The sequence below is a fragment of the Hemiscyllium ocellatum genome, chromosome 42 (genome assembly GCF_020745735.1).
Source record: "Hemiscyllium ocellatum isolate sHemOce1 chromosome 42, sHemOce1.pat.X.cur, whole genome shotgun sequence".
In the NCBI taxonomy this organism is placed as follows: Eukaryota; Metazoa; Chordata; class Chondrichthyes; order Orectolobiformes; family Hemiscylliidae; genus Hemiscyllium; species Hemiscyllium ocellatum.
Window position 1 is genome coordinate 24,173,506 of NC_083442.1, and position 26,062 is coordinate 24,199,567.

Below are 26,062 nucleotides of genomic sequence, written 5' to 3' on the forward strand. Positions count from 1 at the left end.
ACCTTAGCTATTCCAAGGAAAACAACCCCAGTTTTCCCAATCTTTCCTCACAGCTCAGAGTCTCCAGCCAAGGAAACATCCTTGCACACCCTCTCTCATACAATCACGCCCTTTGCAAAATGTAGTGACCCGAACTGTATGCAGTACTCCAGTGTAACCTCTGTGCCTCGACTGGTAAAGGCACGTATCCCATGACCCTTCTTAACAAGTCTATGTGAACAAGGGACCACAAGGCTAAAAGTTTGATTGATAAGAGTAGAAGTTCGGCACAACGTTGTGGGCCAAAGGGCCTTTTCTGTGCTGTACATTTCTACGTTGTATGTTCTTCAGTGGCTACTGCTCTGTTAAAACTCACCCATTATATTGTGATAATGCAATCTTTCAAAGCACTGATGACATAACTCCCTCCCATGTGTGACAATGCTGCCCCTTTAACAAGGTTATTTTGTCCTGGTTTTTTTTGAAGAGGGGTGGTACATTAAACAATGGCAGTGGAGTGGCCAGTTCTCCAGTTCAGGTTTTTTTTTAGTTTAGTTTCTTTTAGCAGGCAGTCAGAAACTGTTGGTAGCAGAGAAGCTGCTACTGTGAAAGAAGGTTCCATGCTTCAACAGACATTTTTTGTCTCGTTCTTCTCTCTGCAATCTCTGCTGCCTGTAAGAGTCTGAGTTTGAATTTACTCTTTGCCAAGGAGTGTGTTTTTGGGATGTTGCGAGTATTGGATCAGCTCCTTTGTTAAGTTGCGATTTCGAGTCGGTTGGGTTTCCAAATAGCTAAGTTGTTCTAAATTCTGTTTTCTTTGATTCGTGTTTCAACCTTGATATGTGAATAAATTCTGTTTTGCTTAACGCTGAGTGGTTTGACTGCATCCCTCCTGGAATATCCCTTTACTCCTGTCTTTAAAATAAGAATAAGTTAGGGTCTGGGCTACTTTCTTGAAGTGTTTTGAAGGGGTGTGGCTTTGTCCGTAACACATGGAAATTTTTTTAGTTAAGTGCTAGAGTGGGTGGTGGGAGGAAAGCAATTCTTATTGGATCAAATAGCAAAAAAAATTTTTTTTGCCTGTTTTAAAAGGAATTGGTGACTTACAGAAATAGAAAGAAAAGGAAAGTTCCATTTATATACCATGACTACATCTTTCAGAAAACGGGTCTCTCCATTTCAGACACTTCTGAGGGGAAACACATTTCTCATGGGTTAGTGAAATTCTCTTCCCAGAGAGCCATGGAGGCAGAGTGATTGAATATTTTTAAGCACAGGTGGGTAGATTCTTGTCCAACAAGGGGCACAAAGTGGGGACACAGACAAGAAAGTGGAGTTGAGGCCGCAGTCAGATTTTCTTGAAACAGCAGAGTGGGCTTGAGGGGACAAATGACCTGCTCCATCTCGAATGTTGTACCGTTCTTAGTTCATCGCTGCAAAAAATGACTTAGACTATGTTGCAGAAGGAATATCAAACAAATTTCAACTCCAAGGCACCTAAAAAACAATGCTTTCTTGAGGAGGTAGGCTTTAAGCAGTGACTTAAGAGTGGGGAGAGCTGTAGATAGAGAGAGAGAGAGAGAGATGTTTAATGAGGGAATACAAGCGCTTAGGATCTACACAGCCACAAGTAACACAGTTACGGAAATTGAGGATTTACATAGAGTTGAATCACAGAAGTCCTACATTGTGAAATTGGGCCCATCAAGTCCACTCTAACCCTCCAAAGAACATCCTAGAAGCATCCCCCTACTCTGTTCCTGTAACCCTGCATCTGCCATGGCTAATCTACCTAACCTACACATCCCTGGACACCAAGGGCAATTTAGCATGGCCAATCCACTTAACCTCCACATCTTTGTACTGTGGGAGGAAACCAGATCATCTGGAGGAAACCCACACAGACAAGGGGAGAATGTGTAAACTCCACACAAACAGTCCCTTGAGGGTGGAACCAAACCTGGGTCCCTGGCACTGTGAGGTAGTAATGCTAACCACTGAGCCACCATGGCACTCCTAATATGCACCAACATGTTGTGGGCTGTAGACATGGGGGACGATACAGAGGTGGCATGGGGAAAGGCTATGGAGGGATTGCACCACAAGGACAATATTTTAAAATTTAGATATTTCTCGACTGGGAGCCAAAATGTGTCAGCAACCACAGAGATAATGGGTGAGAGCTGGAATTGATATGTTTTAGGATACAGGCAGAGATTTTTGTGAGTTCAAATTCATGGTGGTTGAACGTAGAAAGCTAGTCAGGACAACATTGGAATTGTTGTCTCTGGATGTTACAAAGAAATGCATATAGTTTTCACACACAGATGAGTTGAGATAGGGACAGTAAAGAGTGATGTTGTAGTATTCCTGTTTTAACTGGCCGTGAGGAGGCAGGTAAAGAGATAAAGACTGTGAGCACCATTGAGAATGCGTTAGGAACATTAAAGTGACTTGGAACCAATTGAACAAGACAAGTAATTGTTTTAACCTAATGGTAAACTAACGGACCGTCCAAACTGAACAAGGATGTCTTTCCAGTTCTTTATCCACAAACCATAAAAGACTAGCTTTTGACATTTTCTTTCAACTCTAAGCTTCTCACATTCAACAGCCAGGATGAACATTTTTTTTCTACTGATTGAGCAGCTAATTGAAATGTAAAACAGCGTTGGCATAAGCATGCTGTGGTTGGCTGATTTTTCATTGTTTTAGGCAGCTAATGTCTGTTGTTTGAAGTCAGGCACAGCAAAATGATACTCATTTGTGATTTTGACTGGCACTGTGAAAATTTCTGAAAGTCCAATAATGCCCCCATTCTTTTTAAATAAAGAGGAATTTAGTGAGGTTCTTGTTTTTATTCGGCACAGACTCAGTGGGCTGTGCTGTGGACCTCTGTGATTTATATGTCAACAACTCTAACTTTTACTCTTAGCTCAAAAACAGGAGTGCAACACAGTGAACAGTACAATGGTGGGAGGTAGGGGCTCAAGACTAATAATCCAGAACACCAGGCTCATGTTCTGAGGGAATGGGTTCAAATCCCATCATGAGATTTGAATTTGATTAAAAAGTTACTTTGGCTTTAAGAGGTATATTTTGTCCATGTTCTTTCTATGAAGAAAAGTTGTGACAGATGTACTGAGCAGTCTGCTCAGAGCCAATAAAGTTAATAGCTTGTGAGGCTTTTTTTAAAAAAAAATTGGAACAATACAAGCATCCTGGATGGGTGAGGTCAAGATCCCACAGAACTAGGATATTTACTTTTGATACTTCAACAGCAGTAGTTGCTGGGGTCTTGAAGCTGGATGTGGAAGCTGTTTTTCCTCTGTTTGTTATGGCTGAAAGTTATGGTTCTCTCCTCCTGCTGCTAGAATTGCATGTGAGACCATCCATTTTGCTGAATTTGCCTTTGCCACGGGTGTGTTTATGGGGATGTTGCTGTATTGGAACAGTTACTGTTTAGTAATTAAATAATCTTTTATTCTGTTAAGTTATTCCAATTTCTTCTTTCTTTTGTTGTCTTTTAACTGAATAAAGTGTGTTTCGCTTCCAGACTGGTAGTTTGACCAATTGAATTACATCGGACTACAACACCTGGCACTTGCCTTTAAAATGAGAAAACATTAGGGTCTAGACGATTACCTCTTGAGGGGGCTTGGTCCCGTCCATAACAGCTAGCCTAATTGAAGCAACTGCCAATTGTTGTTCAAAACTACGTCATTCACTAAAGCCCTGCCCCACATGCCTGGTTTGGTCTACACATGAGTCTCGGCCTGTAGCAGCATTGTTGACTCTGGGCAATTGGGGATAGATAGCAAATGCTGGTCTCACTAACCATGCCCACAACCCTGCATAAAACTTTTAAATATAATATTTAAGGGTAGTAATCAAACAATGCTTGATGGTGATTCATAGCGGAGAAAGGGGAAATAGAAGCACGATGCTTAGAGTTAACACATTCAGTTGTTTGAAAGTCAGTTTGTTTTTAGCTTATGGTTAATATCGCGATGACAGCTCATATGTAAATAGTGCCTTTAATATACAAAGTATTCTTCATACCTTTAGTCAAATTACTATGATTAGAGCTAAAACTAAAACCAATCAGCTCAGAAGATACAGATGTAAAGGATACAATTCTAAAGAGTGGGCAGGAACAGAGACATCTGTGTATATGAACATAAATCATTAAAGGTGGTACAGCAATTATAGAGTGTGACTAATAAAGCGTACCGTGTTCTGGGCTTCATACATGGGGGCATTGAGAATAAGGGCTGGGAAGTTTTGACAATTATAAGAAAAGGTTAGACCTCAGCTGTGGTGCTGTGTACAATTCAGGGATAAGACACTCTAGGAGGGATGTGAATGTGTTGGAGAGAGTGCAAAGAGGTTCACAAAAATGGTTCCAGAGATGAGACCCTTCAGTTGAGATGAAAGATTGGAGAAGTTGAAACTGTATTCCTTGGAAAAGAGAAGGTTATAAGAAGATTTGAAAGGGAGATTTCAGATCATGAGTGATCTGTCAAAGGGAGAAATTGCTCCCACTCATAAAAAAATTGAGAATTAGAGAGCATCATTTTCAATTAGAGTCTTACGGATGTACAATATAGAAACAGACCCTTCGGTCCAACTCATCCATGCTGACCAAATATCCTAAATTGATCTAGTCTCATTTGCCAGCACTTGGCCCACATCCCTCTAAACCCTTCCTATTCGTATACCCAACCAGATGCCTTTTAAATGTTGTAATTTTACCATCCTCCACCACTTTCTCTGGCAGTTCATTCCATACACCTTCTGTGTGAAAAAATTGCCACTCAGGTCCCTTTTAACTCTTTCTCCTTTCATCTTAAACCTATGTCCTCTGGTTTTCAACTTCTCTACACTGGGGAAAATACCTTGACCATTTATCCTATCCATGCCCCTCATGACTTTATAAACCTCTATAAGGTCACCCCTCAGCCTCTGACACTCCAGGGAAAACAGCCCCAGCCTATTCAGCCTCTCCCAACAGCTCAAACCCTCCAATACCTGCAATATTGTGTAAATCTTTTCTGCACCCTTTCAAGTTCAACAACATCTTTCCTAAAGCAGGGAAACCAGAATTGAATGCAGTGTTCCAAAAAATGGCCTAAACAATGTCCTCCTAACCACAGCATTGAGGAGCTGCCAGGGTGACATGGTGGTTAGCACTGCTGCCTCATAATGCCAGGGACCTGCATCCAATTCCTGCCTTGGGTGATTGTTTGTGTGGAGTTTGCACATTCTCCCATCTCTGTGTGGTTTTTCCCTCCCACAATCCAAAGATTTTGCAGGTTAGTTGAATTGGCCATGCTCAATTGCCCATAGTCAAGGGTAAATGTAGAGGAACAAGTCTGTGGGTTACTCTCCAGAGGATCGGTGTAGACTTGATTAGATTAGATTCCCTACAGTGTGGAAACAGGCCCTTTGGCCCAACCAGTCCTCCAAAGAGTAACCCACCCAGATCCATTTCCCTTTGACTAATGCACTTAACACTATGGGCAACTTAACATGGCTAATTCACCCTGATCTGCACATCTTTGGACTGTGGGAGGAAATCAGAACACCCATGCGGACACAAGGGAAATGTACAAGCTCCACACGGACTGCCGTCCAAGCCTGGAATTGAACCTGAGACCCTGGTGCTATGAGGCTGCCGTGTTAACCACTGAGCCACTATGCCACCCCTTGTTCAACCAAAGGCCTGTTTTCATATTGTACGGAATCTAATCTAAAGAAATAGGGTGATGTGAGACGACCTTTTCACACAGCGAGTAGTTAGTGTATGGAATGCATTGCCTGGAAATGTGGTGGAGGCGGGTTGAATTGAAGCATTCCAGACACAAGTGGATGATTATTTAAGTCGAATCAATGTGCACACTTAGAGGAAAAAGATATTGGCAGTAAGTTAAAGTGCTCAGAGGGCCAGTGCATCTACAGTGGGCTGAATTCTGCATTGCAACAATTCTGTGATTCTGAGTGGAAATTTTCTACACCTCCCAACAACTTAAAAAGGGAAAATAAATGGTATTTTCAAATATTGCCCTGTTAATGTAAACAAACACATCAAGTAGCTGTAATTACTTCTACCTTGCACAGTCAAAGAACAATAACTACAAAACACTGATGTGTCTGTGAGACAATAAAACCCCAAAGCAAACACAGAAATAGTCCATAATATAGAATTATTTTTTACATGGCTATGTCAACATATTGTAGTCTTCACACTTAGACCCATGCTGTGAGTTGTTGAATTTACCCACTGACAATAATTTCGATATCAATGACTCGGTTAGTGCCACCAGGTTTTGTGTCAATGACTGTGAGTAACAACATGAATGGGTTTAGCCCTGACATACTGGGAAGAATCTTGCAGCATCTTTGCAGAACCCACCGTTCATTCTACACCCTCAAACATCTCAAAGGGAAAAACTATGCTAGTGCCTTCATTTTGTGATGTTTAAGGGCTTGGAACAGTTCTTGTCAGCTGGGACCTCCAGCATATAGAATAGCCTTCCCTGGAGGTCTTGCCCACCAGCAGCCATTGTTCTCTTGATTCTCTCCTGGGATGTAGGTATCAATGGCAAGGTCAACGTTTGCAGCCCATTTCAAACCCACTTTAAACTGAGTGGCTTGGAAGGACATTCCAGAGGGCTGTGAAAAATTACTTACAGTGATGTGGAATCAAACTGACTCTAAAGGATGTTCATGAGCCAGATGGGTTTTGACAATGATTGATGATAGTGCCACAGTCACCATAACTGAAGCTAGCATTCAATTCCACATTTGAATCCCATTGGCCACCACGGTGAGACTTGAATCCATGTCCCATAGAGTTAATCTAAGCCTCTGGATTACTAACAAAGCAACATTACTGCAGGGTCTCCTTCTCCCAGTCAGAGGCTAGCATCTTTTGGGCTCAGCAACACCACTGAGGAAGCTATGGTTGCTACAGCAAGGACAAGTCCTAAGAGTCCCTCAAAAACAAAGTGATCCAAGTCAGGAATGTTGGGGAGGTGGGCCATGCAGTGGGAGTTGGTGTCAAGCATTCATCCAAGAAGCTGGGCAGCATTCCCTAAACTTCTGACTGGTACCTTGTAGATGACAGACTGGATTTGGAGAGTCAGTAGATAAGTTACTTTCTGCAAGATTCATACTCTCTCGACATGCTCTTCTAGCCACAGGATTCATATGACAAGTCCAGTACAGTTCCTGGTCAATTGTAACCCCAGAGACATTTGGGGCAGCAGAGTGGCTCAGTGGTTAGCATTGCTGCTTCACCGAACCAGAGACCTGGGTTAGATTCCAGCCTCAGGTGACTGTCTGTGTGGAGCTTTACATGTTCTCTCCATGTCTGTGCGGGTTCCCTCTGGATGCTCTGGTTTCCTCCTGCAATCCAAGGATGTGCAGGCTCGGTGAATTGGCCATGCTAAATTATCCATAGTTTTCAGGGATATGTAGGTTAGGTCCATTAGGGGAATGGGTCTAGGTGGGTTACTCTTTGAAGGGTCAATGTGGACTTGTTGGGATGAAGGCCCTGTTTCCACACTGTAGTGATTCTATTCTACTGACAGTCACAGATTCAGCATAGATAATACCATGCCACCAAGTGATGATCTGATTGGATGTAGTCATTGTCTTTTGAGTGTCAAAAATGTTACTTGCCAATTATCAGCCTAACCCAGGATATTGTGCAGCTCTTGCTGTGTTTAGATGTGAACTGCTATTTGGGATATCACTGCTGACCATTATCCAATTATGAGCAAACATCCCAACCTCTGAGCTTATAATGGAGGGAAGGTCAATAACAAAGTAGCTGAAGGTGGTTGAGTCCTGGACACTTCACTGAAGAACTACTTCAGAGATGACCTGGACCTTAGAGGACTCACCTCCAACAACCTCAACCACAATCCACAACCTGTTGGGCATCCTGCATGTTGGACAAGCTACCTAGAGCTGTCTGCTAAGACCCTAAATCATGGCTTCCTAAGCTGTGGGCCATAATGCCCAATGGAGTTGGCAGCCAGTAGTCACATGCTCCAAAACAGCAATGATAAAATGTCAAAATGCAAGGCCCTTTAACTCTCACGGTTATTTTTTGATATTGGGTGTGGCCTAACTGCCCATTTTGTGGGCCCGAACCATATCCTAAAACCTTAGTGGGAGGGAAGGGTACTATTTCCTTTAAAACACTGTGGAATGAACAGGTTTCCCCCTTCATTTTCACACATTTCTCACCTGCTCTCTTCCTCCACCTTGATCTCACAGAAATTCCTCCAGATCCACATAGACGTTCCCCCTCTTGCTCACACAATCATCTCTCCATTTACAAACTATCTCCCATTCTCTGCTTGTAGAGGCATTCTCCCCCACCACTCCCATCTCATACCCCCCACACCATCCTGCTCTGGCAACTTTCCAACATTAAAATGGGTCACTATGGGAAAGGTTTTGAGAAATAATTGGCCACTTCAGGAACTCGGTTGGCAGGAAGATCTATGGCAGGCCATCCAATCCAAAACTTAACACTGGCAGAATTGGAAATGTGGCAGGCTCTGGTGTTGCACCACCCTGCCCAATTAAATGCCCTTTCTGCCTTCAAGCCCACATCCAGCACAAGTGGAGCATCATTCCTGATGAAGGGCTCTGGCCCGAAACGTCGAATTTCCTGTTCCTTGGATGCTGCCTAACCTGCTGTGCTTTAACCAGCAACACATTTTCGACAAGTGGAGCATTATGCCCACTTTGTCCAACTTTGAGGATCTCTAACACACCAGAAGGTGCTGCTGCTGCTGTGTATTTCTCTTGGTAACAGAAGCAGAGATGTCTGTACCCATGGTAGCAGTCAGTGATGGAATTCCTAGCACCTGGAGGAGATGAAGCAAAAAGCAGAGATGTGGTTAAAGAGGGAGTGAAATTGGTTAAGAGGAAGAAAGGAATAGAACGTTCTTCTGACAGTGGTAGTGATGTTACCACTGTGCTATAAAAACCTTTTCTATGGTCTGGTAAGATTATAACTTTACCTTTCACTTTTCCATACCTCTGGAGCAGGTGAGATTTAACCCAGTCCTTCTGGCTCAGAGATAGGGTCATGGCCATTGCATAACATGATCCTGTGTCCTCTGTTTAATGTGTTAAACTAAGGCGTTGCCTGAAGAGTGCAATTAGCTGTGAACAATCCTGATGTCACAAGTTCTCTGCCCTCACTAATGTAAACGAAACCCCAACACCTCAAAGCATTTACAGAAAGGTATGCCCCACCGGTTTTGAATTGTATTGCTTCATGCCTCCAACTCCAATTCAATTTACTCCCCTCCCTCTTTCATGATTACTGTGGCACTGCTCCTAGTAGGCAGGACTTGGCTAATTGTTATCAAAAAAAGAGAATCTGCCTCATTGCTGTTTTGGGGATCTACCAGTCTGAAAAAAAAGGCTCAAATAAAAGTAAAATATTGCAGATGCTGGAAATCTGAAACAAATGCCGAAGAAACCTATAGGTCTGACGGTATCTGTGGAGAGAGAAGCAGGGTTTAATTTTGAGCCCACAATGACTCTTCTTCAGAACTGGAAACATTCACTCTATTTCTCTTTCCACAGATGATGCTAGACCTGCTGCATTTCTCCAGGATTCTCTGAATCTGTCGCAAACAAAAAGGCTACAGTCGGACAGCTTGATTGACACCACATCCAGGAGCATCCATTCCCTTCACTCCACTCAGGAGCAGCAATGTGTACTGCAGAAAAATTCACCAAAGATCCTCAGATAGCATCTTCCAAACCAACGACCACTTCCAATTAGAAGGACAAGGGCAGCAGATACATGGGAACACCACATTCTGCAAGAGGACCTCCAAGCCCCTCATTATCCTGACTTGGAAATACACTCAGTTCTGCTATAACTTGTCTTTTTGTTAATGCGAAAGGGCTGTAACATGATTGTGAATGGGGAATGCAGTTTCACAGCGGGAATTTGGAAAACATATACTATCTATAAGATGATTAGATCGCCAAAACTTTAAGGGTTACTTGTATTGTGCGATTTTTGTCTAGTGCAGGGTTGTCCAGATCGCGTTATAGAAAAGTTGACTGTATTCCTTCCATGTCACTGGGTCAAAAACCTGGAATTCCCTCTGTGGGAAGGGCACAGTGTGGGTCTACCTACAACACATGGACTGCAATGATTCAAGAAGGCAGCTCACCACCACTTTCTCAAGGACAATAAATGCTAGGCATAGCCAGCAACAAAACGAAAGGGGTTGAATTGTTTTCAAAGCCTTTCAGAGTGAATGTAAGCTGTACTCTTTTCTTTAATTATTGCCAGTTACCCCCCTCCCATCCCCCCCCCCCCCCCCCCCCCCCCCCAAAACCTCCATGTTTTCATATAATTTTGTTGCTTCAGGACGCCAGGTGCTGCTCAGTTTTCAGGCCCATGTCTTTGCAAGTTGGACTTTTATTACAAACAGCCCTGGAGAAAAACCTGAGCTGGGGTTCTGGCTGCCATCGATTTGAGATGCTCTCTTGTAGCCCCCTCCCAGGGACCCCCGCAAAACTTGCCCCCTTCCCCAGTTCGGGGGCCGAGGGTGAACTGTGCAGCCTGCCGGCAGACAGTGGGAGGGGAGACGCAGAACACAGACAAAGGTGAGGGGCAGCTTCTATGGCAACCCAATAGATCACATTCCCCTATTCAGCCAGCGCATGGGAAACAGCAGAGCGCTCTCACGGCAGTTAGTAGCTTCGCTTCGCAGTTACAATGGGATCTCTGCCGAGGGAAGGGTTCGAGTCCCGCAAAGGATGAAGCCTTATTGTTAAATTGTCTTGTCTTTTCCAGTCCAAGGATTCTCCCTCTTTTATCTTTGAGAAGTGGCAGGACTCGCACGCATTTTATTTTTGGTGGGGATTTTGTTTTAGCAGATTAGCGAAGTCCTTTTTGAACCTGATGGCCGTGGTGGGTGGGTGGGCGAGGGCTGTGAAGAGGAGGGGGGCGAAGCGTCCGGATTTGCAGCGTCCGTCCATACAGGGGAGGGGAGGGGAGGGGGGGGAGGTGGGTGGGGAGGGAGGAATCCTCTCTCCGCTCTCAGTGCATCAGGAGCTAGAGAGATGTGGCAGGGATCTGAGAGCCCGTGTCTGAGTGACGGCGGAGCCACATCCACATAGCAGAGGGGTGGGGGGGTTACAGGGAGGGTCCTAGTCGAGGGTGGGGGTGGGGGGGGTCATGGACAGACTGGCCCCTTCCATGCGCAAGAGACTCTACAGCCTACCGTCCCCCACCCGGGTCAAAGCTGGGGCAGAGGACGAGGAGAGGGAGGGAGACCGAGAGGCGACCAGAAGGAGTTTCAAGATGAGACCCCTGCCCTCTCCCTCCGGGGGGCTGACCAGGGAACCACCGGCCGGAGGGCAGGACACTACCCTCCTGGAAACCGAGCTCGGGAGGACGGTCAAAGGCGCCGGCGGCAGCAGCAGCAGCACCAACGGGGACTGCCGCCGGTTCCGGGGCAGCCTGGCCTCGGTGACCGCCCGCACCCTCCCGGGAGCCGGGCTGGCCGACGACAAGCGCCTGATCGTCGAAGGGGACTCCAGCCCCGGCGAGGACACCAGCCCGGGCAGCCCGGGCTCCGAGGCGAGCCCCCGAGCCGAGCCCAGTCCCGGACCGGAGCCCGGGCTGGCTTTCCTGAAAGTGGACGCCGCCGACCAGATCCTGCTGGAGGAGGAACTCCGGGCCAGCCAGGCCGGCTTCATGCAGAGACAGTTCGGGGCGATGCTCCAGCCGGGGGTCAACAAATTCTCCCTCAGGATGTTTGGCAGCCAGAAAGCGGTAGAGAGGGAGCAGGAGCGAGTCAAATCTGCCGGCTTCTGGATTATCCACCCTTACAGCGACTTCAGGTAACCCGCTGTCTCAATGCCCCATTAAATCACTTTAAAACAGAAACAAAGTTCATCCCCTTGCCCTTCAGTCAAGATAAGGCAGTCCCAATTAAATCCCCCAAAACAGGAGAGAGGTAAAGTTCCAAAGAAGGGAGTTGGCACAAGGAATAGATTTAAAATAGTCCTCTCTCTGTAGTGTTTGGAGTTTTATGGCATGATAAATAAAGCCAAGTATGAGGATTTTGTTCCTGGCAACATTGGGGTTGGCTTGTTTCAATATTATTTATGCAAGTTTTTATTTTATGAGAAGTCAATAAATGTGCAGCTAGTGAGAGTTCCCAACTAGAGAGGTACAACCCCGCCCCGTTCTTTGTTAAACTATCGGCGAACCACACTCAGAATTCTAACCAATGCGTTCGGGTCATTTTGAAAGTTTGCCTAGAATTTGGCAATGAACGCTTATTGCATGTGGCCTTGGTTGCTTGTGTTAACGCACATCCAACGGGCACTGTAGTTCCCATCCAGGTATGCTTATATTTACGTGCATTTAATGTAATGACCTGGTTCTCCGGTTTCATCCATCTCCCACACCAGAGATCACCGCATCTCTGTGCACCAGAGTTCCCTCCTATACCCCATTCAGGGGCAAAGCGACAAGCCCTGTGTAGCTGACAGGAGAGGGAGCTGAGAGGCGACAGTGCTCTATCGTTAGGCAAAATCTGACACATTCCAAACTCGCCTCTGGTCATGAGAGTTTGGATAAGATCATCCAACAGCTAGTGCAGATAACGCTTCAGGCTGATATGTGTTGGAAACTGCAATGGGGTGTGGGAGGGGAAGGGGAGGGGGATGGACACGAGGACTGTGTTTTAAAAAGCCCTGTGCGTTAAGGCTGAGGATAGGCAGGGCGCGCTCACTATGAGGAAAAGCGGAATTGGTGGTGTGCTGGCTGCTGTCCGTGGTGCTGAACGCGGCCGTTCCCTTCCATATCCCCCCGCGGCCCCAGTCCCCCGGGGCTTCGCCAACGCGTCGCCTCCAGACTCAATGCAGAGGCATCAGAACCGAGTTCACTCCCGAAGTAACGCGGATTCCCTTTGGAACCGGCGGTTTCACGAATTGCGCTCCGCACTGAAGAGCGCCACCAGCAAGCGAACCAAGTTCGCGCCCTGGAGCGCTAACAGGACAAAAATTGGAGCTGGAGAGGAATCGGGGGCTCTTTAAACCTTGCGATTTGAATATCCTGATAGGTTTGAAGGTCTTTGGAAGTTTAGCATGGTAGAACCTGAACAAGCGGGGGTGCCTGATACCCATGTGTGACCCATCCCTTGTAGCTGTCTGTTTCAGCTGCGTATTGGGGGTGGTTAGCTCAGTTAGTTGGCTGGCTGCTATGACACGACTAACAGTGTGGGTTCGATCCCCACTTCGTAGAAACCCCCATCATTTTAACCTTGCTCCTAGCCAATGCGTGGCGACCCTTACTTCAAACTCGCCACCATTCCAATGCTGAGTGGGGTATTGTCATTTCTTGGGCGGTTAACATGACCATAGAACTTTGCAATGATTATATGGCAGCTGAGAGCACTCCTCTTCGGCAAGTTGTAATACTGAAGAGGACGTGTCACGACCATTTAAGGACCTTGCCATAGCCTTGCGTTCTGTTTGTTTTTCTTTTGCAGACAGGCGCATAGTAGTGATGACAAGACTATACCTTGTCCCGGTGATCGGCTCACAAGGCAAACCTCAGCAGCTATGCTTTCCAATTGTCAGCTGAAGAGCCTATGCATGAGATCACTCTTATTGTCTCATACAGTCCAGACAATGGCATACCGTGTCACTCCTGGCTCACCAGCCCAGTGAGTGGATTGACGGGCCTCTTATATTACCGGAAATATTGGCTCGTTTACCAACGATTCTGTCCAGCTTTCTGCTCTTTGTACAGCCATGGAATCATCCATTACGGAAACCGACCAACTAGTCCATGCCAAACATAATCCCAAACTAAACCAGCCCCATCTGCCCGCTCCTGGCACATATCCCTTCAAACTTTTCCTATTCATGTCCTTATCCAAATGTCTTTTAAATGCTGTAATCATGCCCACAACCACTATTTGCTCAGGAAGTTCATTCCACACAGCGAATCACCCCCCGGGTTAAAAAAAACCAAGTCCCTCGTGTCCCTCTCCTTATCTCTATTATAAACTGACCAAGTCGAATACACGGTGCGCTACCAATGCATGACATACTTCCCATTTAACCTGCATTGGCGATTGAGCAGAGAGGAACACCGTCACGTTTCTGGCAAACTGATGGTGAAAAGTTGAACAGTACAAAAACAATTTTACTTCCGTTGAAATCTTAAAACGATCCAGTTCCCCACAGAAAACACAATGCTTTCTTGTGAAGATGGCTATTGTTGACTTTGTGACCATGAGTGAGCCAGCACCTTCACCTATGGAGATATTCATGGTTTCCCAGCCAGCCGAGAGATATGTTTAAACGGATTCTTCAAGTAGTGCTTCCTATGCATTATGTCATATGTAGGAGTAAGTCCAGTTTAAATTAAGCAGTAAGCAATCATACCTGGACTTATGAGAGCGTCATTAACATGTTCTTCAATACGTTAAAGATGAACTCATGATCAGTGAAATTTGTCTCTGCCCCACAGCGTTGTTCACATTTTACCTCACTCTATTCACGCAATTTGGTACTGGAGATGTCATCATTTAAGTCTGATTTAGCTCTACAAACACGGCTGAACGCTTCCTAAAGTTGAAACCGTGCTATATGTGCAAGCGACTGACGATGCAGAGACGTGCTGTGACAGATATCATTGTTAAGAAAGACATATTGTTCTTTCAGCCACACGTTGTCCTAGCTGATTAAACATCAAATGTTCCGAGCAACATTGATTGTAAAGCTAAGCTGTGTTTTAGTGAGTCACAGACATTTTGAGTGTGATACATTTCATCACCTCCTCTTCATGTTTAATAAACTCCAGGGTGGAGTATGTTGGAACCACCGCCGTTTCATTGATGTAAGTGAGAGGCAGTTTGGCTTCTCTCGTCCTGAACATGTGAATGGGAAGGTTTCGGTAATGAGCCTAGTTTAGTTTGAAGGAAGTAAATAAAATGCAAAGCCGGTGTACACAATCCAGACTGGCACCTCATTGCTGGACCGGAGGAGTGTTACACTGCCCACAAATGCCGATTTTTCAAAGACTCGATAAAATAACACATTGTCCACTCTATAACGTGGACGCTGAACACCCCTTGTCAGTTCTTTGGGGAGGGGGTGGGGAGTGGGGGACCGACTATTCGCTCACTGCATGTTAGTTACAAATCACTGAAAACAAAAAAAACCTTTGTGCAAATTGGTTGATGTATTTAACAGCGACAATATTCAAAAATACTTCATTATCAACAAAAGATCTCGGGGCATCCTGAAGTTATGCAATGTAATAGTAAATGTCAATGATTTCCTTTTCTTTACTGGAGGGTAGCATGGAACAATTGATGATATAAGATTGACTGAAGTTCATGATTTTATCTTGTTAATTTCAAAACATCCACATGCGGACAAATCATATAAGAAATAATTTCAGGCCCTAAAGGGGTCTGCGCTTTTCAGATAGGCTGGGAATTTTTCACCAGAACAAAGGAGGTTGAGGGGTGATCTTACAGAGGTTTAGAATATCATGAGCAGCATAGATATGGTGAACAGCGAAGGCCTATTCCCTAAGGTGGGGAAGTGCAAAAGTAGAGGGAATAATTTAAAACTGAGAGGAGAAAGATTTAAAAAGGATTTGAGGGGCATCATTTTTACACATTAGATTACCTACAGCCCAATAAGTCCACACTGACCCTCCAAAGAGGAACCCACCCAGTCCCCTCTGACTAACACTATGGGCAATTCACCTGACCTGCATATCTTTGGACTGTGGGAGGAAACCTATGCAGACACAGGGACAATACACAAGCTCTACACAGACAGTCACCCAAGGCTGGAATCAAACCAGGGACCCTCATGTTGTGAGGTAGCAGGTGCTAACCACTGAGCCACGACACCACTCTGTATGTGGAGTGAACTGCCAGACCTGATGCAGCTACAATTACAACATTAAAAAGACATTTGGATAAATGCATGAAAAGAAAAGCTTTGGAAGGACCGAGGCCAAGCACAGGCAGGTGGGTCTAGTTCAGTTTGGAAACATGATCGGCATTGACTAGTTGAACTGAAGGATCTGTTTCCATGCTGTATGACTTCATATATATACAGCAATAGGGAAGATGTAAATGAAGCAAAGGATTACTTTTGGAGGACTGCCCTTAATTGTGTTAAACTGAGCAGTAATAGAAGAGGTATTGGGACACCAGTCTGGTCTTGTAGGTGATATGATGTGTAACAAAAAAAGTTGTGATTCAGTGGTGCTGTTCTTGCCTCTGATTCAGGAGACTTAACTTCCAGTTCCACTTCCTCCAGAGGCATGCAGTAACATCTCTTAATGAGTTGATTAGAATATACAGCAATAAATTCAATGACAGCAAAAGAGAATGCCAAGTAGCATAAAGTAATTAAAACAACATCCCTGAATATAAGAATCTGTGCTGATGTGATTTTATAATGTGAGAGAGTCCAGGAGCTCTTCAATCCAGTGTTGGAGTTGGTGACCCTTTACCTGTCTCTAGCCCTGGGGAGCTCCAGGCTAGCTAAGGCATTGGAGGTCAAAATGGAACATGGGTAGAATATTAAATGTAAATGCAAAATGCTAGGCTTGGAATTATTGACAGAATATTCATGCCTTGGTTAGTAAATATGATATTGTCAGTGCTGAATTGAATGCAGTTTTCTTAAATAACTTGCTAAAAGTATTTCTGTAGATAATTACAGAGTAAACTGAATGCCAAACAGTCAGTGATGGAATAGCATCAATTAACAAAACAGTGAGCAGTCCTTAGATTTAGCATGTCTTCCTAACTTTTTTTCCAAGAATAATGTTTGTTAGCATCTCGATTTAGTTTATCACCAATTCTCTCCCCTTCCCTCCCTAAATGTGGCAATTGATTCCTTGCTGATGTTGTGTTCCATAGGCACCAGCCACTCTCCGTTAGCACATCTAACATGGCAACTCATATAAATAGGAAGAAAGACTTCCATCTATACCACACTTTCTTCACACATTCAACATTAAACGTTAAAACTAATGGTGGGCTTTTTGAAAATCAGGGACTGTTGCTAAATAGAAAATGCGGCAGTCAAGTTGCACTCAATAAATTCCCAAAGATGACAATGTGATAATTACCAGATGATCTGTTTTTTGTGATGTTGATTGAAAGATAATCATTGACCAGAACAGCAGTGTCTTGGGATCTTTTACATTCACCCAAGTGGGCAGATAGAGTCTTGGTTTAATTTTTTAACCGAGAGATAAAAAAACCAAACAGTGTAATAGATTAGATTAGATTAGATTAGATTACTTACAGTGTGGAAACAGGCCCTTCAGCCCAACAAGTCCACACCGACCTGCCGAAGCGCAGCCCACCCATACCCCTACATTTACCCCTTACCTAACACGATGGGCAATTTAGCATGGCCAATTCACCTGACCTGCACATCTTTGGACTGTGGGAGGAAACCGGAGCACCCGGAGGAAACCCACGCAGACACGGGGAGAACGTGCAAACTCCACACAGTCAATCCTACGGCAATGCTCTGGAGTGTCAGCTGTGTTTGCTTTTGCCTGGAACTTGTGATTCATGGATGACCAACTGACCCATGATTGACCTAGGAGGTGAAATTTAATAATCTGATTTATTGGTGAATTTCAGTCATGGGTATAACAGTTGCACCCTTGCACAATATGCATAGACACCCCTAAATGAGGCTTCAAAGTGGGAGCTCTGATCAACTTCTTCAGTTGACCACAAGGTACTGGGGGCAAGTATAGCCCCCAGTTGAGGTCAGTGTACCAAGGTCAGTACCCAACAAAACTGTGGTGAACTTGATTGTTGTGGTTCAGTAGCTCATTATTTCTGTTGGTAGCTGCGTTTATAGAGATGATCTGATTGTGCATGTTCTTTTTTCAAAAGTGGAAATGCACTGTCTTTTAACAAAGGGCAACTGATTCATGCAGTTTACAAAGTATTTTCCATATCATACTCATTTTGTTTGAAAATAGTAAAGCATTCAAAAATTACAATCCCTACCTTTCAGTTCTAAAATACTTCAGAAGAATAAAACACAGAATACAATCAGAAATTGCTGAAAAAACTCAGCAGGTCTGGTGGAGAACGATTCTGAAGAAGGGTCATTAGAACCAAAATGTTAATTTTGCTTTCTCTCCACAGATGCTGCCAGACCTGCTGAGATTTTCCAGCAATATCTGTTTACATTACTGATTTTCAGCATCAGCAATTGTTAGATTTTTTTCTGTATTGTAAAACACAAAACATATGTTTACAAAATATAAATACAGATTCTACATATTCTTGTTCTCAAAAACAAGAAAGACTAGTGGATTTGATTTTTACTGCCTTCCATACCATCACCACTGTCGCTCTGAAAGCTAGTGTGCTTCCAATTAAACCAGTTGGACTATAACCTGATGTTGTGTGATTTTTAACTTTGTACACCCCAGTCCAACACCGGCACCTCCAAATCATCACCACTGATAGTTGACAATTTCCGAAAGTGACATTCCAGAAGAAAGGAAATAAAGTTCTAGGGGATGCCAACCGCACTTTTGTCCAGATTTCCAATTGTAGGTTTTCCTTTCTCAAAGGGTATCCTTTTGGCAGTGAATGTCAATCGCTGTCCCTCTGAAACTGGCCAGTCAGAGGCCTGTAAGAATTTCCTCGGGGAAGTCTCCCTACTAACAATACATCTGCAATTTGGAACTCAGTCTCGTGAAACATGAGGAATGAGTCTTTTCCTTGTTAATCCAAGTATAAAAATATTAACTTTGACCAGGAAAAATCAGTCCTGCAAATTTGCAGAGAGAAATCTTCATTTTATGTTATATAGAGACACACACAAACTCCATCAGTTGGCAATCAGCTGTTTCCTTCCATCAATGTCCCCTTCACGTTTTATCTGTTCCAAGTTGCACTCTGTACTTTAAATTGATAGATCAGAAAGCTCTGGTGTCTTTTTAGAATACAGAGGGCAACACAGGGCCACTGTGAAATTGTGATGAACAACATAAATTTGTTCATTTCAAACAATTGCCGACTGAGAGAAATATCAATTATTAGAACCCAAAAGTTATTGGAATGGATGTATTATGATGGCATTTTAGTCTATTTGTAGTCTATAACCTGTGGGCACAAGGCAATTGAGAATGTGGACCTTAGATTATAACTCGTGACACTGAACGAATAACAGACCATGAATGATAACTAATCTAATCACTGTTTTCTGTGGATGTGGAAAGTTAGATTGATGATGTTCACATTGTATTTCCCAATGTCTAGCAGAGACATCCCTTCCTCAGCCACAGCCTGTTACTAAACCAATGGAAATTCATGGGGACTATAAGTACTACAAAGAAGATGTTAGAATTTTATGTAGTTCATAAACTGTTTCCCATCTCTCTAATGTTGCCCTACCCCCATATCTTTCATGGGTTACTTTGTTCTCAGTATCTCATTTATCAGATTGATCGTTGTGATGTCAAGCAGAGAGCTCTAGTGAGAATGCTACAAGTACAATGACAGATGTTTAAGACATCTGTCCCAGTTCAAATCAGGAATTTGTCATCCTTTTGAGTCAGATAATTGCTGATTTGGTTTTTCCATGAGGCAAGCTGGGGTACAGCAAGTGCAAGACTTGGGGAGGCCCAGTGGCAAGCACTGCTGCCTCACAGCACCAGGGACCTGGGTTCAATTCCAGTCTCAAGTGACTGCCTGTGCGGAGTTTGCAATGTTCTCCCTGTGTCTGCCTGGGTTTGCTTTCACAGTCCACCGATAGATGTGCAGGTTAGGTCGAATAGCCATGTTCTAATTGCTCGTGGTTTCCAGGGATGTGCAGGCTGGATGGATTAGTCATGGGAAATGTAGGGTTACAGGGATAAGGTAATAGGGTGGTTCTGGAAGGGATCCTTGTCAGAGGGTGGGTTTGGATTGGATGGGCTGAATGGCATGCGTCCAATCTTTAGGAGATGCTATAAAGATAGACAGCAGAGTGTTGGAATCTCCAGTTTATAGTTGACAAGACTTCAGCAGCTGATGAACGGGTAAGGCCCAAGTTGCAGATGTGGAAATCTGACCATTTTGTAATAGAGGTGGATATAAGGTCACATGCTCATCTCAGGATTGTGTAGGACCCCAAGTTTGTGACTGAGTGATGTTTAAATTGAGACGGGTATCCAGGATGTGTGATGGAACTGGTGCTGTAGGTTCTGAGTTTGCAACAGGGAGCTGATGATAATGGCCTCAGCCTTTTCAGTGTTTAGCTGGAGAGGAAACTGCAATGCGGAAGAAACTACGGCAGACGCCAGATTAGCAGCACGAGACCACAGAGCCAGGGCTGAGTGAGTTGGTGGAGAACTAGAATTCTGTGGCTTCTGCATTCACAAGTGATCTGATCCACCTGCAGGTGAAAACTTTCATAAGCTCTCTGATCGGTACATTTTCCTGCAGTGTTCAAATTATTTCCTATGAACTCTGTTCTACGTGCAGAACAACCCTTCTGTTCTAATAAAACACCTTGAGTCAAGAGTGGTAATTGACAAGATTCTATTCTAACAATATGAGTTTTTTGCAAATGACTAGGGGATCTTGCTTCTTCCTTATTGAGGAGGATTTCGCCTCAAAGATTACACCCTTCACAATTGCACAGGAACCGAAATACAGTTCAGTGAATTAGCCTGTACAATTTTTAACTTAACTAAGCCATTGTGGAAATTCTATATCTATGTCCAGTGTCACAACTGCCCCTATTAAGAATTCCCTTCTAAACATTCCTGACTCATGCCCGTAGGAATGGAGAGTCAGGTTATACAAATTCATGTTTACAATAAGTTAACACAAAGATGATCAATGTCATTTGCAATGAATGAGTTGACTTTACCTGTTTCTGGATCAGTGGTGCTGGAAGAGCACAGCAGTTCAGGCAGCATCCAACGAGCAGCGAAATCGACGTTTCGGGCAAAAGCCCTTCGTCAGGGATAAAGCTACATATTTAAATTGGTTTGAGTTGAATTCTTAATCTGAAAGCTGATAGGCACCAATGCCAATAAAGCAATCTATGATCAAAAAATATCATTGCATCAATTGTACACTTTCCTGTGAGCAATACAACAATGTTCCTTTTGGCTTTATATATCAAAGAAAATGCATCCATATGTTTGTTCCAAACACCTAAAGTCTTATAAACTGCCCATTGATATAATTGCAATTGATGAAATGGACATTGAGCTGCAGCTTGACCTTTTAAAATCATCTTCTACCAACCTTTAATTCTTAAATTATTAATATTATTGAATAAAAAAGAAATATGAAACTGAGAAATAGTGGTTTTATTTGGCTCTGAAGAAAATGAGAATTCTCTGTTTGTCTTAAATCTTAAATTGCTTAGGGATAAATTCAATCTCTCTGGGTGAGGCTCATTTCCTTTTCACACATTCTGATGCTGACATAAATGTTCACCTTACAATATCAAATCTACTCAAATGTCAAAAATAGGCATATTCCTGTAATGGTAATTGCATATCAAAACAAAATGTAATTTGAAGCTCAATTATAAGTTAACACCCAGTTACTCTTATTCACGATAATTTGCTTTGCTTCATCTTATCGATCTTAACATATAGCCTTTATTTTAACTGTCCTCTATTTGGATACTTTGAGGTATTCTACTAATTCAAAATGCTTTCCCATTCTTTAGAAGTGTCACAATTTTTCAGTGTTCAGTTCGTCTATTTTCCCAATTGGTTCTCTTCCTCTTTCTCTCCCAGTTATATTTTAGCAATGAGAATCATTCAAATTATTTTTCAATATAATGAATGACGATATTTTAAATTGAAGCAGCCACTAATATACAGGATCATAAAAAGCTGTTCATACAATTTGAAACTGAGATTCTGCCTCAATATTCTGCATGCATTTATCATTTCTAGGAATTCCTCACCTTAGTAAGAGAACAAAATTTAATTTTCACCTTGGAGCCCTGACCTCCATGTATTTTCTAGGATTATTTTTCATATGGGAAACTTTGACTATTTTATGTGCATAAACAAACAATTTATCTATTTCCAGGGTGTGGGCATCACTGGGAAGGCCAGCATTTAGTGGCCATCATTAATTGTCTTTGAGAAGGTGGTGATAAGAGGCATTCTTGAATACAACTGGGCTGACAGGCCACTTCAGAATGCAACTAAGTATCAATGTCATTGCTTTAGATCTGCAGATGAATATAGGTCAGACTGTGTAAGAATGGCAGGTTTCATTTTGCGAAGGAGATTAATGAACCAAATTGTTTTTTTTTAACGTCAAATCAGTAGTTTCATGGTCATTAATACTAGCTTTTTATTATGGATTTATTAAATTAATTGAGTTTAAATTCCCCAGCTGCTATGGGATGTTTAAGCTTAGATCATTAGTCCAGGTCTCTAGATTATAAACCCAGTAACATAAACACTTTGCTACTGTGCCCCAGTAATTTGCAGTTCATGCAGGATAACTGCACCAAGACAAATTAAAACAAAATTTAGATGTTTACAAGTATTCTGTTTGGGATTGCATTTCCTCCATTTGCCAAGTGTATTCATTCTTTAATGAACTGTCACTGAGTGGGAAAGTGCAGAAATTTCCTTCCCCAGGTGATATTAACACACTGTCTCTTGAGATTTCCTGCTCTCTACTGCAGTATCCTTGTGAATTCCCTGATATTCCTTGCTGCAATTATTCATTCACTAATGCACGTCTAAATAGAACATAGAATAATATTCAGCTGAAAGATGAATGCCAACAGGAGATGAATGTCGAGAACTGACCTGAAGTGGATTCGTGTTCAGATAATCAGACTATGTATTGTACTGTGTTCAATTGTGATATAAAAATAAACCTGCAGATCTTTGCCTGGATGAAATACTTTGCAGGTCTACTAAAATTATTGAGTAAAATCTGTGTATTTTCAAGCATTACATTTTACACCATGATTAAAATTTGAGAGCAGAAATCATATCGATCGATAGAGGAAATAGAAAGCACATTTAATACTTATCCTTTAGTGTCTGTCAAAATGCAACCAAAGATTAAATGTTAGGATAGCAGTTCCCACATTGGTGAAAGGGTGGATGCATTTACAATTTGGACCTTCCAGTTATCTTCCTGTGGTTTGTCTGACTTTAGTTTTCATAGGCAGACCAACTTTCTTATGAGCCTTTACTGACTATATGTTTGGAGTAGCATCTAACATTTAGCACATTGCTCCTCTTTAACTCAAGGTAGCTGGTTAGCTCACTGAGTTGGATTGCTAGCTTGTAGTGTAGAGCAATGCTAAGAATGTAGGTTCCATTCCCACACTGGCTGTGATTCTGTTAAAGAGCTCTTTTTCTTTCCTCTTGCCAAAGGCAAGTTGCTCCTCAGGTTAAGCCACTACCATTCTCTTTCTAATAAATGAGATGTGTTACATTTTATTTAACCTCATCAATCAGTGTGTATCACTCACCGGAGAACAGACCCTGGTGCAGTCGCATCTGGAGTATTGTGTGCAGTTTTGGTTGCCATATTATTGGAAGGATGTGGAGGCACTGGAACGGGTGTAGAGGAGGTTTACCAGGATGTTGCCTGGTGTGGTAGGAAGATCGTATGAGGAAAGGCTGAGGCACTTGGGGCTGTTTTCATTGGAGAAATGAAGGTTTTAGGGGTGACCTGATAGAGGTGTACAAGATGATTAGGGGTTTAGATAGGGTTGACCATGAAAACCTTTTTCCACTTTTGGAGTCAGCTATTACGAGGGGGCATAGCTTTAAATTAAGGGGTGGTAGGTATAGGACTGATGTTAGGGGTAGATTCTTTACTCAGCGAGTTGTGAGTTCATGGAATGCCCTGCCAGTAGCAGTGGTGGACCCTCCCTCTTTATGGGCATTTAAACGGGCATTGGATAAGCATATGGAAGATAGTGGGCTAGTGTAGGTTAGGTGGGCTTGGATCGGTGCAACATCAAGGGCCAAAGGGCCTGTACTGCGCTGTATTTTTCTATGTTCTATGTTCTAACACACGAAGGGTACTCACATAATGCTTCCATCTCTTTATAACACAAAATAGGCCTCACATGAACAATGCACACAGGTAACATCAATCTGCTAAAGCCTTTCAGTTAGTGCAGTAGGAAGCAAAGACAAACAAACGGAGCATCTACAGCGAATTGAATTGGTTTCTAAGCAAGCAGAACAAGGGCATCGAAGGTGTTTGTGTTTCTTTTAGGAAAGCCTGTTCATAATAATGGTGATCAGAGCAAGAGATGTTACCCACAATTTCTATGTACACTCTGGTATCACACAAAACCATGAGAATAGGAGGGTGGCATGGTGGTGACATCACTGGACTTGGAATCCAGAATGTGCTCAGGATATGAGTGTCAATCCCATTGTGAAACTTAAAAATAACTCATAAATCTGGATTTGAAAACTAGTTTCAGTAATGATGACCATTACAACATTAATTGATTATGGTTAAAAAGCAATCTCCATCGGGTTCACTGATGTCCTCTAGAGAAGGAAAGTTGTCATCCTTAGCTGGTTTGACACACATGTGACTCTAGACCCAGAGCAACTCGGTTGAGAATTAGTTTTCTGGAATGGCTCAGCAAGCCATTCAGGTCAAGGGCAATTAGGCATGGATGATAGTTGTTGGCCTTTCCAGCAACAATCTCATCCCCAGGATATTTCATTCGGACCCCCCTCCCCACCCTGCAAGACTAGTATACCAAGTTCCTACTCAGGAAGCCCCCATCCAATTTTCACACCTGCTAGAAAGGCAGGTATCTGAACCTGTAGAGAGCTGAGGCCCACAGTGGCTGCTAATTGACCATAGAAGGACCTAAATGGCTGACAAGCTGAGAAGGCTCGTAATAAACATTCTTATGCAGTGCTTAGTGACTAATCTAGCAAGAAGACATCAGCTGTGTATTCTCCAGGAGCAACCCACTTAATTATTTTCCATTCTCGCCACTTTCTTCAGCACTACCAGAAAGGGGAAAATAGTGCCAATGGTCTTTATATGAATGTAAACTTCTTACCAAGCAATATACTCTCAAATAATGAGGGGGTGATGGTGGTATAGTGGTAAAGCCTTTGGATAGTAATCCAGAGCCTCAGGCTAACGTTCTGGGCTAGTGAGCTCAAATTGCATCATGGGAGAAAAGGTATTGGGTCAGTCTCTATCACAAGAAGTAGAGTTTATGACAAGCAGATGGGACTGAAGTTAAGCTAGTCACCAGGACCTGATAGACTGCATCCAAGGAATTTAAAGGAAGTGGTTTCACAGGTAGTGGAGACATTGGTTGAAATTTTCCAGAACTCGATGAATTTTGAGAGGGTTGTAGTGGAATGGAAAATTGTTAAAGTGCCTGATTTAAGAAGGGAGAAAAACAAAAAGTAGGAAACTAGGCAGTTAGTGTAGCATCTGTTGTTGGGGAAATCTGTTGAGGACATAAAAAAAGTCAATGGATATAGTTAGGTTGAGTGAGAAGGCAAGAAAACTGGGCGATAGAGTTTAACATTTGAAAATGCAAGGTCTTTCACATTGATAGGAAGAATCAAATGATAAGCTGCTATTTAAATAAGAGACTCCAAAAACGTGCAGTGCCCAGGGACCTGGGTGTTGTTAATGAAACACAAACAGTTAGCCTGCAAATGCAGCAAATAATTGTGAAGGTAAATTGAATTTTGGCCTTCATTGCCAGGGTTGGAACATAAAATTAGGGAAGTTTTATTTCGGCTGTGCAAGGTGTTGGTGAGACCTTGCCTGGAGTCATGTGTATAGCTTTGTCCCTGTATTTAAGAAAGTATAGTCAGAGTTTGGAGAACTGCAAAAGTGATCAATTGAGCTGATTCCTCCACTGAGGAGGTTGACTTTTCAAAAATGGCTAAACAGGTTAGACCTTCATTAATTTGAATGAAGAAGAATGCGAGGTAAGGATATCGAAACAAAAGGATTTTCAGGGGACTTGACTGTGTAGGTGTTGAGAAGAAGTTGCC

At 43.1% G+C, this 26,062-nt stretch overlaps 1 protein-coding gene across 1 annotated transcript in view; it reads left to right on the top strand.

Annotated features, from left to right (window-relative positions):
* Positions 1–11,212: 11,212 nt before the first annotated feature.
* hcn4 (hyperpolarization activated cyclic nucleotide-gated potassium channel 4) overlaps positions 11,213–26,062 on the top strand; it is a 541,182-nt gene continuing 526,332 nt past the window's right edge. The window contains exon 1 of the mRNA XM_060853670.1: positions 11,213–11,880. Coding sequence (XP_060709653.1) covers positions 11,213–11,880 — 668 coding nt within the window. The remainder of the gene's footprint in view (positions 11,881–26,062) is intronic.